This window comes from Cuculus canorus, chromosome 13 (genome assembly GCF_017976375.1).
Source record: "Cuculus canorus isolate bCucCan1 chromosome 13, bCucCan1.pri, whole genome shotgun sequence".
Lineage (NCBI taxonomy): Eukaryota > Metazoa > Chordata > Aves > Cuculiformes > Cuculidae > Cuculus > Cuculus canorus.
In genome coordinates this window covers 10,829,539-10,844,313 of record NC_071413.1, presented here as the reverse complement: position 1 = coordinate 10,844,313, position 14,775 = coordinate 10,829,539, and the positions used below count along the sequence as shown (strand labels likewise).

Below are 14,775 nucleotides of genomic sequence, written 5' to 3'. Positions count from 1 at the left end.
ATGGAGTGGCACACCATGACTCACAGCTACAGATGACCTCTATGCAAAAGCCCAACCATAAATACTACTTTCCCCTCCCTCAACCCCTAAATAATGAGAATCTGTTAGATATCCACCAGCCTGAATTAAAAAAAGCTGGTCTTGAAAAGCTGGGCACCACCAACTGGTGGCCAAATCACTTACTTAATTTTGCAGAGTGGGAAGGTGATCCACCGAAAGGAAATCACTGCTTAAAGCAGACAAGAAACCAAAGACAGAGCTGGCAACAGTAGTACTGAAACAACACCCGAAGTGCATCCTGCTAGTTCAGGCCACTTAAAAGAAAGGCAGTGCCAAAGCTAACATCTGCCTCTTTCCATAAATAACTGAACCCACAGCAAGGTGCTGGATGGACCATTGCTCCCACTGGAGATGGTGTTTTCTGCCAAAAACTGACGTGCTCTGCAGTAACCTCTCATTTGGATGGGTTCCCCAGACAAGGTGAAGATTTGCAAGAACCAACAATGCCGTTACCTCCTGAGCCAACCTCTGGATCAACAACAGTGGAAGTTTCATAACCTGGACATCCTGAAGACCACCTCCATCTGCTCACAGTTAACATGTGACACTGAGGAGTTGCCACCAGGCAATGACAGGACAGTGGTGCCTTGTCAAGGTCAGTGCAATGGTAACCAATCCTTGTCCTCCCTGTCCTCTCTCTGGTTTCCATTTTCAAGGAGTCAGCTCCCACGTGTCAGCAATGTGACTTACAGCTAGGCTGTGGTGGGGAGGATGCAGTAAAAAGCAAGGACTCTGCCCTTCGGTAGCCACCTGGGCTTGTGACACGGTTGCTCCTGCTGACGTATCACGTGTATTTGCAAGAATAAATTAAATCAAATTTGAGATGCACTCGGGAAGTCAGAGTTGCATAACAGCTTGTTTCCCACAGGCTTGGACGGCTGCTCAGAATGTTCATGGTTGCATGGTAATTCCAAAAATCACTGCCTCCTCTTTTTTATTATAATTTTCATCAGCAAGTTAACCCTATACAGACTGAAGTGGCCTGCTGCAGCTTCTACAGACAGCAACACCCGACTAGAGCAGCAGCTAACAGTCCACTTACCCAGCAGAGCATCAGCACAAACCCTGCAAAGTCACCCTGCCCAGAAAGCTTTTCCAAGACTACTATCCCTCCTTCCATCAGCTTCCCAACCTCTGGAAGCAGTTACTTCTCCCAGTCACTTGTTACAACGCTTTGAGTATTTCTACAGGGTGCTCCCAGATATCAAGGGGAATCAGTGGGAAGAGGAAAGCAGCCACTCCTGGCTAGAATACCTGTGAGGCAGCATAGTCCCAATTTTGGGGGGGCCTCTCCAGCAGATTTGCATGGGTTCCTGTACAAATCAAATGTCACAAGGCCACCACTAGAGAGAAGGGTGTGGAAGCCAATGGCTGCGGGTTTTCAGAGTCTACATTTGCTATAAAGGAGAAAATACTCACTTGATGCAAAGACACCCATATGCTGGGGGGGGGGGGGGGGGGGAAAGACAGACTTGGACAAAATCTCTAAATTTGAAACCAATTCTTCCATAAATAATGGAACCAACGCTTTGATGATGATGACTAAACTTGGCTTGAATTTGGTCCCCTTTACACAGAGGATCATTTCATTCCTCCAGTCAATACGTGAACTGACAGTGCTGTAATACCCTTTTTTAATCCCCATACACTGCCCATAAGGTGTGCCCTTACATATAATAATCAATACCTCTGAAGACTATAAGGACACTTAAGTGCCCTTAATTTATAGCCTTTGCAGCAGAGCTCAGCTTCAGGAAGGCTCTCACCGCCTGTCAGAAGCCCACAGTTCAGTAATGCTTTTTGCAACAAGCTCTTCCAGCCTCACTAGATAAACCTGATGTCTTTTTATCTCAGCACATCAAACCAGCTGACGTGTGGATCTGCCCAAGTGACCTCATTCAGGGGGGAGAGGAAGAAGAGAAGGAAAGGAGGTTGTGGTTCTCAGCTACCACTTACCACCGGGTCTATGGTGAAAATATCATCGGAGAAAAGCATGGAGTCTCCTTGCACTGTTGTCCTCTGGTTCTGGTAGGTGCAGGAGTGAAGAGAAAAGTGTTCTTGGAGAGTGGGGTCCACCATGCACTCCCTGAGAAAATAATTTCTCTCATCTTCTTCCTGCCTCTGCAGCCTGTGACACAGCCCGCAGCCACGGGGGGAGACAAACCAAGCAGATAATTTAATAAGCAACGTATTTGCAGACACTGTCATGTAAGCGCAGGGGCAGCAACACACTCAAGGAGGAGGAACAGCAGCAGCTCAGCAAGGGACTGACCCTGAGCCATGGAGTCCAAACGGATCTGACTACCATTTGCTGTCCACTGGCATGGCAGGTAATTTTATTCTACACTTAAAAGCTAAGAAGAGGACTTTTGACGGTTGGCAGCCCTTTAAGAGCACAACCTGGCTTAAAGCCACTGCCACAACTGATGGAGAATCCACCAACAACCTCAATTGGCTTTTCCTTCCACAGAGCTGCTTGAAGGAGGCTCTCTGTTCCCTACACTGGCTTCCACCAGAGGATCCCAGAGCAGCTGAAAAGCAAACAAATGAATTCAGGCATTATATCACCTCGGTGAAGGTGAAGTTAATGGGTTTACACATATGAAAAAAGAGGCCCTGAGAAAGGAAAGGGCTTCGCCCAGCATCACCCAAGAAGTCAGGGCAGGCACTTTCTGAATCCAAACCTTTAAATCTAGCCTTGAACTACCTTTGCTTTTACCTCTTTCACCTTCTCTGCAGTGCTTTAACACACTTAACCTCTCCCCTGCTTGTAGTTGTAGCAGAAATCATTCTAGCGTTTAAAGATCAAAACCAAGAGATGAGAAGGGAGAACTGCTACAGAGCAGTTGCCTCCTAGCTGGCATATTGCTGTCCTCCTTTCACGCTTCAGTCTGTGGCTATGAAGAATCAGTAGGTGACAACCCTGAGGAATCAGCGGAAGGCTCCATATGCAGCAAATCGAGGCACTGCAGTATTAACAGAATAGCAATCATCACCCAGCTAAATTCAAATACAGCTAGAAAGGAAATACAGTTATGGACATTATGACCTGCACACAACAGAGCCGCAGGCAAATGCTATCACCAAAAATACATGCTTTGGCAAGCTCCCCACAGAGCGCAATGGGAAATGTTTCTTCATGGCTGACCTACAATGCTGTGCATCAGGAGGGCTTCTGGCCACTGCAATGAGCGGAGAAAGACAGAGCAAATCCCTGGATAGAATTTCTAAGGATCCAGGTCATTTGGGTTCACATCCCAGTGCAGGGTCCTGCACTGCCTCTGTCCACAAAGAAGTCCTCCTTGCTCCAAGACCTCAAAAGCTTCTCCAAGAATAGGACAGTAGCCTGCTATGGAAGCTATGACCATCTCTAATATTTTAAGTAAGGAAGAACAAAACATCCTGGTCAGTGTCTAGGACACAAACAGGCACGATATGGTCAAATGTAATGAGAAAAAAATCAGGCCAAAACCTACTGTGGGGCACCTAGTTTCTTCTGAGGACAAAGAGAATCACTCAGGGTCCAGCCTGAGACAGGCAGGTGGGAATAGACGGGAAAGGAATGGTCCAGGGAAATACCAAGAGAAGGTCATGAGATTTTCTTTTAACACATTGAGCTTGCACAGAAGTCACGCACTGCGTAATTAAAAACAGAGAACAGTGGAAAACTAGTTTTGGCCTTCAAGGCATTTCCGACCTAATTACGTTGAACTTTATTTGCTCAGAAGCCCTTCAAAAGTGCACCAGTTTAGGGCAGTTTCCTAATCACTCATGAGTTCAGACTAACTCCTATATACCTACATCCGCCCAAGTCTGAGAAGTCACACAAGGATTCCCTGAATCACCCAAGCTTTTATATTTCATTTCCAGTTCACCCACAGTGTTTCTCTAATGCCCAAAATGGGAGTCACAAAGCTTCACCAAAGAGACCCTTTGAAGAACCCACCCCATCTCACACCACGAAGACACAGGCTGCTGATGCCCAAATGCGTTTCCAAATCCTGTGCTATGCTACCTCCTCTGCAGAACCTTCCACCTCCAAACTCTACCCAGCCTCAAAGGGAGGGCAAAAATACCTTGTTCTGCTGGAAACCAGGACAGTACAAGGCAATTCAATGCCCTGCAGCAGGATGACCTCAACTTTCTGGGCCAAAGCACTCCACCCTGCATACATCTGGGAAAAAGGCCTGACACCTTATCAAAGCTGAAGTGGAAGCAACTGCAGCGACGCTCACATAGGTTGGTCACCTGCAGTAAGTCCCAGATAACGAATAGTGACACTTCCCTCAGCTCCCTCTGTAGCCCAGTGATCTCTGCACCTCAGCGGTCTGTGCTCCCACTATGCACAAATTTGCTATCCAGTCACTGCAATCAAGCTTCCCTCTCCAAAACATCATCCTCAGCTGGAGTACGTGAACTGGAATGGAAATGCTGAGCTCCATTACCCCGAAGCTCAGTGACACATCCCCTGGCACTGCAGATGGTTTACTCATCCTAAGTCATTCAAAAGCATCAACACCCCTCTGAGGCCCATACGTTAGTTTTACCCCTGAGCAGTATATCATACTGAAATATATCTTTCAAACAAACCTCAGCTTCTGCTGATCCTCCTCTTCCTGAGTAAGAAAAGCCTTCCACTGGAAGTGAGCTGTGATTTCACTCCAATTGTGGATGACCACAGAGCTGCAGTTTGCCAGAGTAAGGTAAGTCTTCTCAACTGTCAAGGAGCTCTTCTCTAGCTCGATGCTGGCATCTACAGCTTCTCCGTAAAGGTTTGTGTGGATATCTTCACCTGCAACAAAGCACAAAAGTGCCTTCACTCACCTTACTTGCTGACAGAAATAGAAGAAAGCAAACTGCCAGTAGCAGAACAAAGCATTACAGCTCTTCAGAATATTACCAGTTCCACAGACCAGTACATCTATCACAGCCAGATAGCTGTGTGCATATAGCACCTTGAGCACCTTATTTCTGAGTGTGTTTCTAGAGGTTTATCCCCACGGTGACACTCCTGACAGATTTTTCAGATGTTCCCAGGTGGCCTTTGAGTTGCCATCCCACTCAGGTCACTCTGGATCAAAGTCATTCAGGTGACTGGAGTCTCACCTCAGCCATGGGTGAGACCTTGCCCAGGGTTTCCTGCAGGTTTAATGTTTTATCTCCCCTGACACCTTGTTGTTGGTTAGGAACTACTATAAAACACACACCATGGAAGCTATTATCACCTCACTGTCTAAACCCACGGCCACCTGCGTCCTGAAACCTTGGGTATAGTTCTGATCTCAGAAAACAAGCTGAAATCTTTGAAATTAAATAGAGAAGAGTAGAAATTACAAATAAGAGTACAGAGAAGATTCTGCAGGAAGACTGACTAGGATTCCTCAGCCTAGAAGTCATATGGAAGATAAATTGGAGAGGTTTGTAAAAGCAGAAAGGGTCTGGGAAATGTCAACAAGGAAAAATTTGTCACAGTTTGTCATAAAACAGGAACCCAAGGGCTTGAAATAACATTAGTAGTCAGAAACTACGCAAAAGCAGTAGTACTTTTCCAGGGAATAGTCCTTCCTTTGGAACATATTGCCATAGGAGGCTGTAGAAACTAACAGCTATAAATCCAGAGAGCAATGGGACAAATGCTTGGAAGATAAAACCATCAGAAGCTATTAAACAAGCATGAGAATGAAGCTTCCAGCACAGAAAACTGCTAATTCTAGACTCCATGGGGGAGAAAAAGCATATGCACTGCCTGTTTCCACATGGTCTGCTGAGCATCCCTGTGGCTGCTCTCCTGGAGAGGAGCTGGGGACACAGCTACACTTACGCTCCTGGCCACAAGCTTTGAAGGCTCTTTCAAAGGCTGGAGAGTTTGCCAGAGCACCTTCAACTACATAGAGATGTTTCTGACATCATGTGGAATAGAAAAACCCACAAGTCGTTTGGTACAGTAGAGTGTGCACAGATGCCGGCGAGTCAGGAGGAAGCCGCAAATCCGTCTGCCAGGCAGATGAACTGACACAGAGAGCAGAGCTGTCAGGGCTGGCCAAGGGCAGCGGCAGCCTTCATGTCTTGGGTGCCAAATTAGACGTGACATTTCATTTAAGACTCTGGGTAGTTTAATGTGTAAGTTTAAAAAAACCATCTCTGTACTCTAACAGTGATGTAGCACCAGGTATTTCACTTGACAGGGTAATGTCCATGGAGCGGTGTTTGGGATGCTTTGCTGCCACGGAAGCCCATTTCCTGAATTTGAACCTCTCTGCCCTGTCATTATTTAGATAAGGTGATCTTATTAGAGGCTGTCAACTCTCCCATCCTTACACGCTTCTGATACATTTCCTACAGATGGCAAGACACTGCGCTCTCTGCAACCCAAATGAAGCAACGGTGGAACTTGGAATTAAAAGCTAGACTCTTCATACAGCAGTATGGCAGATGCTCTGGGTTGCATACTCCTGAATGATGCTCTTGGACATAGCAGAAACACCATTGTTTTATTCCAGCATCCACCTGCATGACTACAGATGCAGGTTTCTTAGCACACCACAACTTCTTCTCGTCTTGAAGCAAGGAAATCAATATTGAGTCATCCTTCCTGAGGGCTATTCTGCAGGGGAAAAAATTGCAAAGGGAATTTATCGAAGAGCTATAACACCTTTCTGAATTTTTCTAATGCTACATGATCATCCCGGCGCAAGACGGAATAGTTTTCAGAGCAGTGCAAATTGTTCTTAAGAAAAAAGACAAATTCTGCTTCACCTGAAAGTACAACTACATAAATGGATAAACAAACCCTTGAACAAGATATCAAAACAAATTTTAGGTGTTATGAAGAACACTTTCCTAGTATTCGACAGCTCACATCTTCCTTCATTGATTATTGCTCCGAATAGTAGGAAGCTGGTGGCCAGATGGATTAGACTCAATAGAAAGAAAACAGCACCCTGCTCCATTTTGTCTGCACTGAAAGGTATTCCTTCTTTATCCCTACTGCTCCCTCTTTGCTGAATTTGGATTTTAAATCCTTTTAGGAGAACATAACAGTCAAATTTGGACTACTTCAGCAGCATGGAAAGCATGTTTAATTCCACTGCCCAGTCTGACAGAGGACTGTGCCTTGTTCTCCTCTCTTATGTGAGCGCAGCTGAAGAGAGGTCCTGCTGCTTTCTCACTGAGAATACCACCAAGCAGCAAGAGCAGAGCTCTTCAGTCAGAAGGGTGTTAACGTACCTCCACATTGATCTGCAATAAGTAATTCGTTGGCTCCTGCGACTATCATACCCAACTGCCTCATCACTGCTGGCATATTTGTGTTTTTCACACAGCGGGCAGAGGACTGCTATTATCCCTTCACAGCCAAAGAATAAGCCACTCCACCAAGCTAAGTGATCCCTGGAAAGCTACAGTAGTCACCTACAGCTGCACCCAGCCCTCCCCGCCATATGCTTTTTCCTGCACTGCCCACAGAGCTACAATTAGATCAGAACCAGAAGCATCACTCTGAGCTGTTTGGCTCTCAGGGAAGTTAATGGCATCATCTACACGGTGCGCTGGTCTCCATCAGCCTGAAAAAGGCCATCTGTCAATGGCCACGCTTGTATTGCCAATGCCAGAGAAAAACACAGAGCCACAGGAACCATTTTTAAGTGTTTCTCCAAGACGGTGTTCATGAGTTACCTTCACAGCCTGTTACATCATCAGGTTATTTACTCCAGCCCCAGGAGCAGCTGGTTTATAAACCGCACCACTAAATAACTGCTGCTGCTAGCAGGGGGCGTTCCGAGGAATCATTCCCAGGCCACAACAAAACCCAGAGCATCCTAATCAGTACTACTGCTGCAATTATCGCTGTTAATGGCCCAGAACCCCCAGCACAGCCCAGTCCTAAGCAAAGAGCCCACGAAGCTCAGGGCAGGAGGAGAGTCTCCACACCCCAAAGGCATTGCAAGGACCTATAAGACAACAGATGGGGAGGAAGAGGGAGTTGGAAGGCACCGACCAGACACTGGTGGTCAACGGGACAGGTTGCGGGCTCTTCAGAGAGCTCTCTCGCACATCAAAAGACAGCTCATTTTCCATCAGACTCCCTGTGTGTTCCCCATTATCTTCTCTGCACTCTGCGTAGAAAGAACAAGTTTCCTTGTTACAGGATGAAATACTCTGGCACAGGAGTATCTGGGAGTCAGTGTGAAGGAGCCTCACAACATATTGAGAAGGATAACAAAACAGTCAGATGATGACAGGCGGCACTGCCGCGTATCCAGGATGCCGCAGGCTATTTTTAATCATTATTGCTACTACAGCAATGATACAGTGGGCTACCGGACAGGCTGAAACAATTCTTTTGGCCCCTGGGGAAAACAGTGCAGGAACTTCCATTCTGATGGCCTGGCAAAGTCATGCCCAATACAGCACTTCATAAATCAATCACCCTTCAAGCTGCTCTTCTGATTCTCAGCAGATGCTGATTGATCCACAAGGAAAGACAGCTAATGAATGGTCAGTTCTGCCCTGGAATGCATCCCGAGTTAATGACACTTAAGAACATACTAGTGAGTTCCAGTGGTGACAGACAAACTGTAGTTGACTATGATCAGCAATAAGAGATAAAACCCACTTCCTTCTAGAAATCTCGTCTGCTAAAAATGGGATATGCACAGTCACATGGAAGCCTGTCCCTGGGGATGATCAAAGCATACCTGGGGATGATCAAAGGAGCCAAAAGGAGATTTTTAACTTCCAAATGACCCTCCTGGTACAGACACTCCAGTCTGTGCTCATGCAGTCAACCCCATGGGTTGCTTCAGCAGGGGCTTTTGCAGGAGGGGTGTTATGTAGTTGTGGAATTGTAAAGCTGTGCAAAAAAAAAACCCCAAACCTCAAGCAAATGAAGCACAAACTTAGTTGCCCTTCATCTACCCTTGAAGTGCTGGGCCATCGGTCTTGCAACACAAGGCCCTGGCAAGGGGGCATAGGCCATACTCTGTCTGTAAGAAGCAGAACAACCTTATCCAAAGCAGAATCAAAAAGAACCCTCATTATCACAGGCAGCTCTAAAAAAGGGAAACCAAGACAGGAAACGGTTGTTACTCATTAGTTGTTTTGACATAAATGAATGCTTTGGAGAGCAATTAGACTCACCCAATCTAACTGATTTGCACTATAAAAGCCTATAACCAATCAGTTGTATAAAGTCCCAGTTAATAGTCCTCCATCTGTTGCAACACTACAATTGTACAAACTTCTATTTACACCTTATGTGTCTACAATACATGCCTGTCTCTACTTATTCTGAAGCAGACATACAAGAACATGAAAGTCAGAAACCAGCCATGCTGCTGGGAATTTTCACAAGTGAAGGAAGAAAATCACAACCTGCACTCACCACCTGCAACAAGCAAAAAGAATTATTGTTTTGCTAAGTTTTTACATGCCTGACAGTCCAAGGAAAAACTAGAGAAGCTTCTTGTAACAGCTACAGCATCACAGTCTGCCTTACAACTTAGGTTAACATAGGAAACAAGATCTTTATAAACTCAGAATAAGGTAAGTTTTTACCTAAGCATCTGTCAGCACTGAACAAACTAAAAAGATCACATCAGTTTGTGCACTACAGGGAAGCTTCTAAGTCAAAAGAGGCTGCTACTTAGGCGATTTCCCCACCTCTTAGCACTTTTAAGAAGCTGCCATAGGTCTGCCTGGTGTTGAAGGGATGTAGAACTGTGTGAAGATGAACAATCACAGACATGAACAGCGATGGCACACAGCAGTGGCCATCAGAAGCTCAGGGTCTGTTGCCACGAATTGTGCTCAACAGCAGTAAAGCTACTCACAGCAACATCAGAGCCCCTGTAAACACTCACAAGGCTAAGACTAAAACCAGAAAATGGTTTTGGTGTTCCCACTCTGGTATTCTGCACAACATGGGCATGACTAAGATTAATAGATATTTATGTTAATGAAGCAGAGAGTTTGCCCCAACAAGTGTTGAGCCTCCCTCATTCTGCCTCCACTCTGGCTGAAGTCAGTACAAACCGATAGCACTCAACAGCTTAAGTGATCTCAGGAACAGAAAATGTGACACAACAAGGACTAGACCTGAGTTAAACCCTGCTGCGTAGCCACATCCATCAAGGGATTTACAAAGAAGAAAAAAAAAGAAAAAAGCTTGATCTAGAGACTAAATCAATAGGATTTTCATTTCATTTTCAAACAAGTACCTGGAAGCCATTGATTGCAAACACTGATGACAAGATCCTTGGTAGAAAGGGTGTTCTTAAAGGAAAGGGAACAGACATGCAAAGGTGGTTGTGTTCTCCAAAGCCTACACACACCACAGGCGAGTTATCATGGCAAGGCAGTGCTTTTGTTCAGATGCTTTATCCTTGGGGTAGCTGAGATGTTCAGAGGTGCTGGTTAGATCAAGGGCAGAAGCATCTGAAGGCAGTGGGTCAGGGCACTCCATGTAGAGTAGAAGACCTAGATTCATCTCCAATACCCCCTGTAAAGACCCGAGCATTGCTGCACACTGTGTACAGTGATTCCCATTCACTGCTTTATGATCTGCCCTAGAATTTTTTCTTTTCATTTTTTTCTTCTTACTTTGCCCCAAGGAAGTCGCATCTCCCCTACAAGCACTTGTGCTGGTTCAAAGGAAGCAGAAAGTCACAGACCAGACCTTCTATTCCTGGTCACTCCAGACAGTGACAGGGCCAGTGATCGGGCCAGCAGCCACAGAAATAGTCCATACAGGCAGATACTGATCAACCCCAACTGCACATCAAGCCAGCTCTCGGGTGCTCAGCACCAAAATCACCTGCAGTTATTCCTGTTAGCATAGCCAGCCTACTTACCTGGATTGGGGAGGAGACCACAGAAGAGACTGGAGAGGCTCTGCCAACAAGGAGACACCTCAGGCCAGGGCTGCCTTCTCCACGCTGCAGCCTGATGCTACGTAATGAGGCTGATGGGTTTGCTTTACATCTAAAGCACGCAGCGATGGCGAGGAAACAATGCTGGACAACCCCATACTTTCACTGCCAGACAGCACAGCTCAAAGGCAGGGGAACAAGGCGGCCTGAGCCAGGGCAGGGCGAGCTCAGCTCCACATCATCTCCAACTCTGGAGTGTGCTGCACTAGAGAAACATCTAGCTGCTCTCTTCTCACATACAGGTATAACCTGAATTTGGCAGAGAGCAAGCTTTGCTCCTCCATGCTTGAGAGAGGATTCATTACATCATCCACTTCCTATGAGGACAGTAACTAACCCAATGCAGGAAATTTCAACCAATCTGATTGATAACCACAGAGCCAGAGACAAACGCTGACCGCATTTTCTACCTGCCCTTGAAGTTATTCATCAAGGAGCAGAGGCTGAGTTCTCCCTTCCTTGCCCTGGGTGTGCAGAGCCGCAGAGGATGCTCTGAAACTGGCTCTGTGATCCTCGCCAAACAAGCCAATATTTGTTTTAGGAGAGTTCCTGCTCAGGAACTGTCAAGTCCTCCCAAAAGCTATGCAGGAAGCCTAGGGAAAACAGGGCATTAATCTGACAAACACCCAGACAGTTTCTCAGCAGGCTTCTAGCATGAGGCTGGAGGCTCTGACAACTATTCCTGAGACACACGTTACCTACCTCTTCAGGGGCACTACCTTCTATAGCTCTATACCAAGGGGAAAGAGGTCAGCAAGAGAGTAGATGTTCCTGCTTGAGGGGTTGCTCTGTTTGGATAGGACATTTCCTAAAAGTCACTTATAAGTACTGTCTCTGATCTCTCCCCTCAAAGAGGGTAATATCCTGCCCCCAGGCTTTTGATTCTGCTTTACAGTCTCACAGAACCAGAGAGGGAAAATGATCTGCATAATTACTCTTATTACTGACAGCAATAAAAGCATCTCAATATATAGGGTCTGTCAGCCACGCACAAGCTCAGTGAGGCTTTGCTAATTACTGAAATTTCCCGTGCTGACAAAGGGATCCCAAGGGATGCAGTGACCAATGGGAATAAAATGGCACAGAGGACTTTCAGTGCTGCACAACAGATCCCCTGGCTAGAAGCACCTTATAGCACCTTGACACAGGGTCCCACAGGCACCGCAGACACTCATACAAGCTTGCACCTTGAAGACCACCCATCGTACCATAATAGATGCTTCTTGGAAGCACGAGTCCAGCAAGAGGCAGGATTTAGGGACCTCTGAGCAGAGGACCGATCCTCCTTCCACAATTCCCAGCACATCCAGTCTATGTCAACCTCCTTCACTTGCATGGAGCATCTGCCACAGATGTTATTGTTTCTGGGTGCTGTGGGACTGGCGAGTTTGTTTTGTGCCTCTACCACAGCTCAGGGAAGCTGTCACATGTCTCCTTAACCTGGCATCCTTGAACAAAGCTCACCCTCCCGTGCCAAGCTTGTGCTTTACTGTCAGGTTGCAGCGAACGTTGTGACTGCAGCAAAATGAGTTTGACGTGCAAACAGCAGCACTCAGTACAACCAGCTTGGGCATCTCAGTTAAGAGCTGTAAGAATATCTAGGCTTTATGAATATTGTCTTGGTTAAAACTAGACTTAACCCCATAGGGCTTTTTTTTTTCCCCTGCGTCCACATGGGGTGCACTAGAAGTCACCTGGGAAGGGTCAAGCCACCAACCAGACCTTCAAATGGCCCTGAACGCAGAACCCTTTCCAAACCACCATGTGTGGGTGGCGTGCAGGCTTCAGGAACCCCTTCTGACACCATCATCTGATTTTAAGGTGAAGAACAGAGGTGACGAGTAGTCCAGAACATCCCAAGTCACCTACATTTCAGGATGGGCTAGGATTTTTCATGCCTAGATGCATATGCATGGGGCAAAATGGAGGAGCTGCAATATGTAAAGCACTGAAACTGTCGTAAATCACTATGATTTTAGCAGCAGAGCTGTTTTCTTCTAACTAATCTGTGAAGTTTGTATTAACAGGACCACGCATATGTATATAATGTATACCCAGGGGACAGTACCTACATTCTTAGCCAGGAGAGTCTGAAGGATGCACAGTTTAAATCAACCAATTCATAGGCAAAGGGAAAATTGACATTCACATTGAAGAGCTTAACACTGGCTTAAGCGATGCTAGGGACAGATTTGACTCAACTTCAGTAAAAATTAAACCAATGCAACATGCACCTGATGCTGCGTAAGATGCAGTAACAACAGCCTGACGTATTGGGAAGTACCGCCACTTGTGAGCCGAGTGAGTCAGTGCAGGTACACAGTAAAGCAAGGAAGATGCCTCCCAACCTCCTAAACTGCTCTTATGATCTTAGCACTTCCGTTTCATAATAAACAGCCTGTTGGTGGCTACGAAATCAACACAGCTGCTTTGTATGCAAGTCACAGGGAGTCTGACTCAGTGCAGAACAAAGTAGACAGGACTTGCCACGTGGAGGTTGGGTAATAATGCCCGGAGCCCTGCTCTACACCTGCATTAAGCAGCTTTTAAGACTGATTGATTAAATGTTTCGGTTTCACTTCAGCCATTAATCTCAGCAGCCTTTTACTTATTTGTATGCTTCAAACCTAGAGAGATAATCCCTCAATTATTCCCCTGCTTTCCCTCTTAATCCACAGTTTATTTTAAAGTAACTGCAGCATTGTACTGACAGGCAGGAATGAATCCTGGGTTTATCTCCCAGGTAGCTGCACATGTTCCTAGGAGGTCGCCCATCTCAGAACCAGCAGATAATTCGATCCCTCTGGCCTAACTATGCAAATCACTCTGGCAAAGATTAACCATAGAGGAACAAAGTGTTTCTGGTCCAGTAATAAGACGACTCAGGTTTTCAAAGCAAGCCGTGACGATCCTGGCCCTGATTATTCACTCTGTCTTCTCATTCACAAAGCATAAATCCTACAGCCCAACCTCTAGCGTTACTCTTAATTTAGGCCAGAGAAAGACCTAGCACTCCAAATTTTACCCTATAGATTCTCTACATGCACACAAGCGAGGAGCTTTTAGTGCTTCTCCATCTGAAATTTCAGTAGTTCTTCCAAGAAAGCGTTATCCAAACCCACAAGCTTTTCATGCTGGGCATAAACTGTTCTCTGTGAATATGTCATCAACTGACAACTATTAAACAAAGCTGTGATAATTCATAAGGGTGCAAAGAGTATTTGGAATATATAGCAGCCAATTTATGATTTCTACAAACTCGAAACAACCAAAACAGTCATTGCTGGGCTCAAGCATCACAGTTAGGACATCATGCTTCCCAGGACCAGTGTCCAGGAGAAGGGACAAAATAAAACTCTTCCAGGCAAGAGAAAACACACACCAAACGCACTGCTCCAACAGAGAAAGTGTTTCATTTGGGACCACAAGATAATGTGCATATGTACACTTGATGGAGAAACAGAATTCCTCCTCGCACTCAGCAACTCCCAGCAAAACAGGACTCCAAAACCTCATTCCTGTTTGAGAGGATCTGCTTTACCAATCCTCTCATCACCAACTGTTTTTCACTTTTATTTGAGGTAAAGCTGGGACGGAGAGGGACTGCCTCTGGAGCGGGCAGTAAACTGGCTGGGACAACAAGGAATGATGGTAGTTGATCATCACAGGGGGGTGCTGGGTGGACAACACGCTGCTTACATTAAGTTCCTCCAGGGATGGGCCAGCACACAGCAAGACAGGACACAGAAGAACTCAGCCTTTGCCTCTCATCTGCTCATTTCTAGGC

The 14,775-nt window shown here is 46.0% G+C and overlaps 1 protein-coding gene across 1 annotated transcript in view; it reads right to left on the bottom strand.

Annotated features, from left to right (window-relative positions):
- Window positions 1-14,775, bottom strand: part of LOC104068383 (HYDIN axonemal central pair apparatus protein) — a 125,484-nt gene that overhangs the window by 91,385 nt on the left and 19,324 nt on the right. Inside the window, 3 exon segments of the mRNA XM_054079080.1 lie at window positions 2,017-2,175; window positions 2,704-2,728; window positions 4,651-4,852. Coding sequence (XP_053935055.1) covers window positions 2,017-2,175; window positions 2,704-2,728; window positions 4,651-4,852 — 386 coding nt within the window.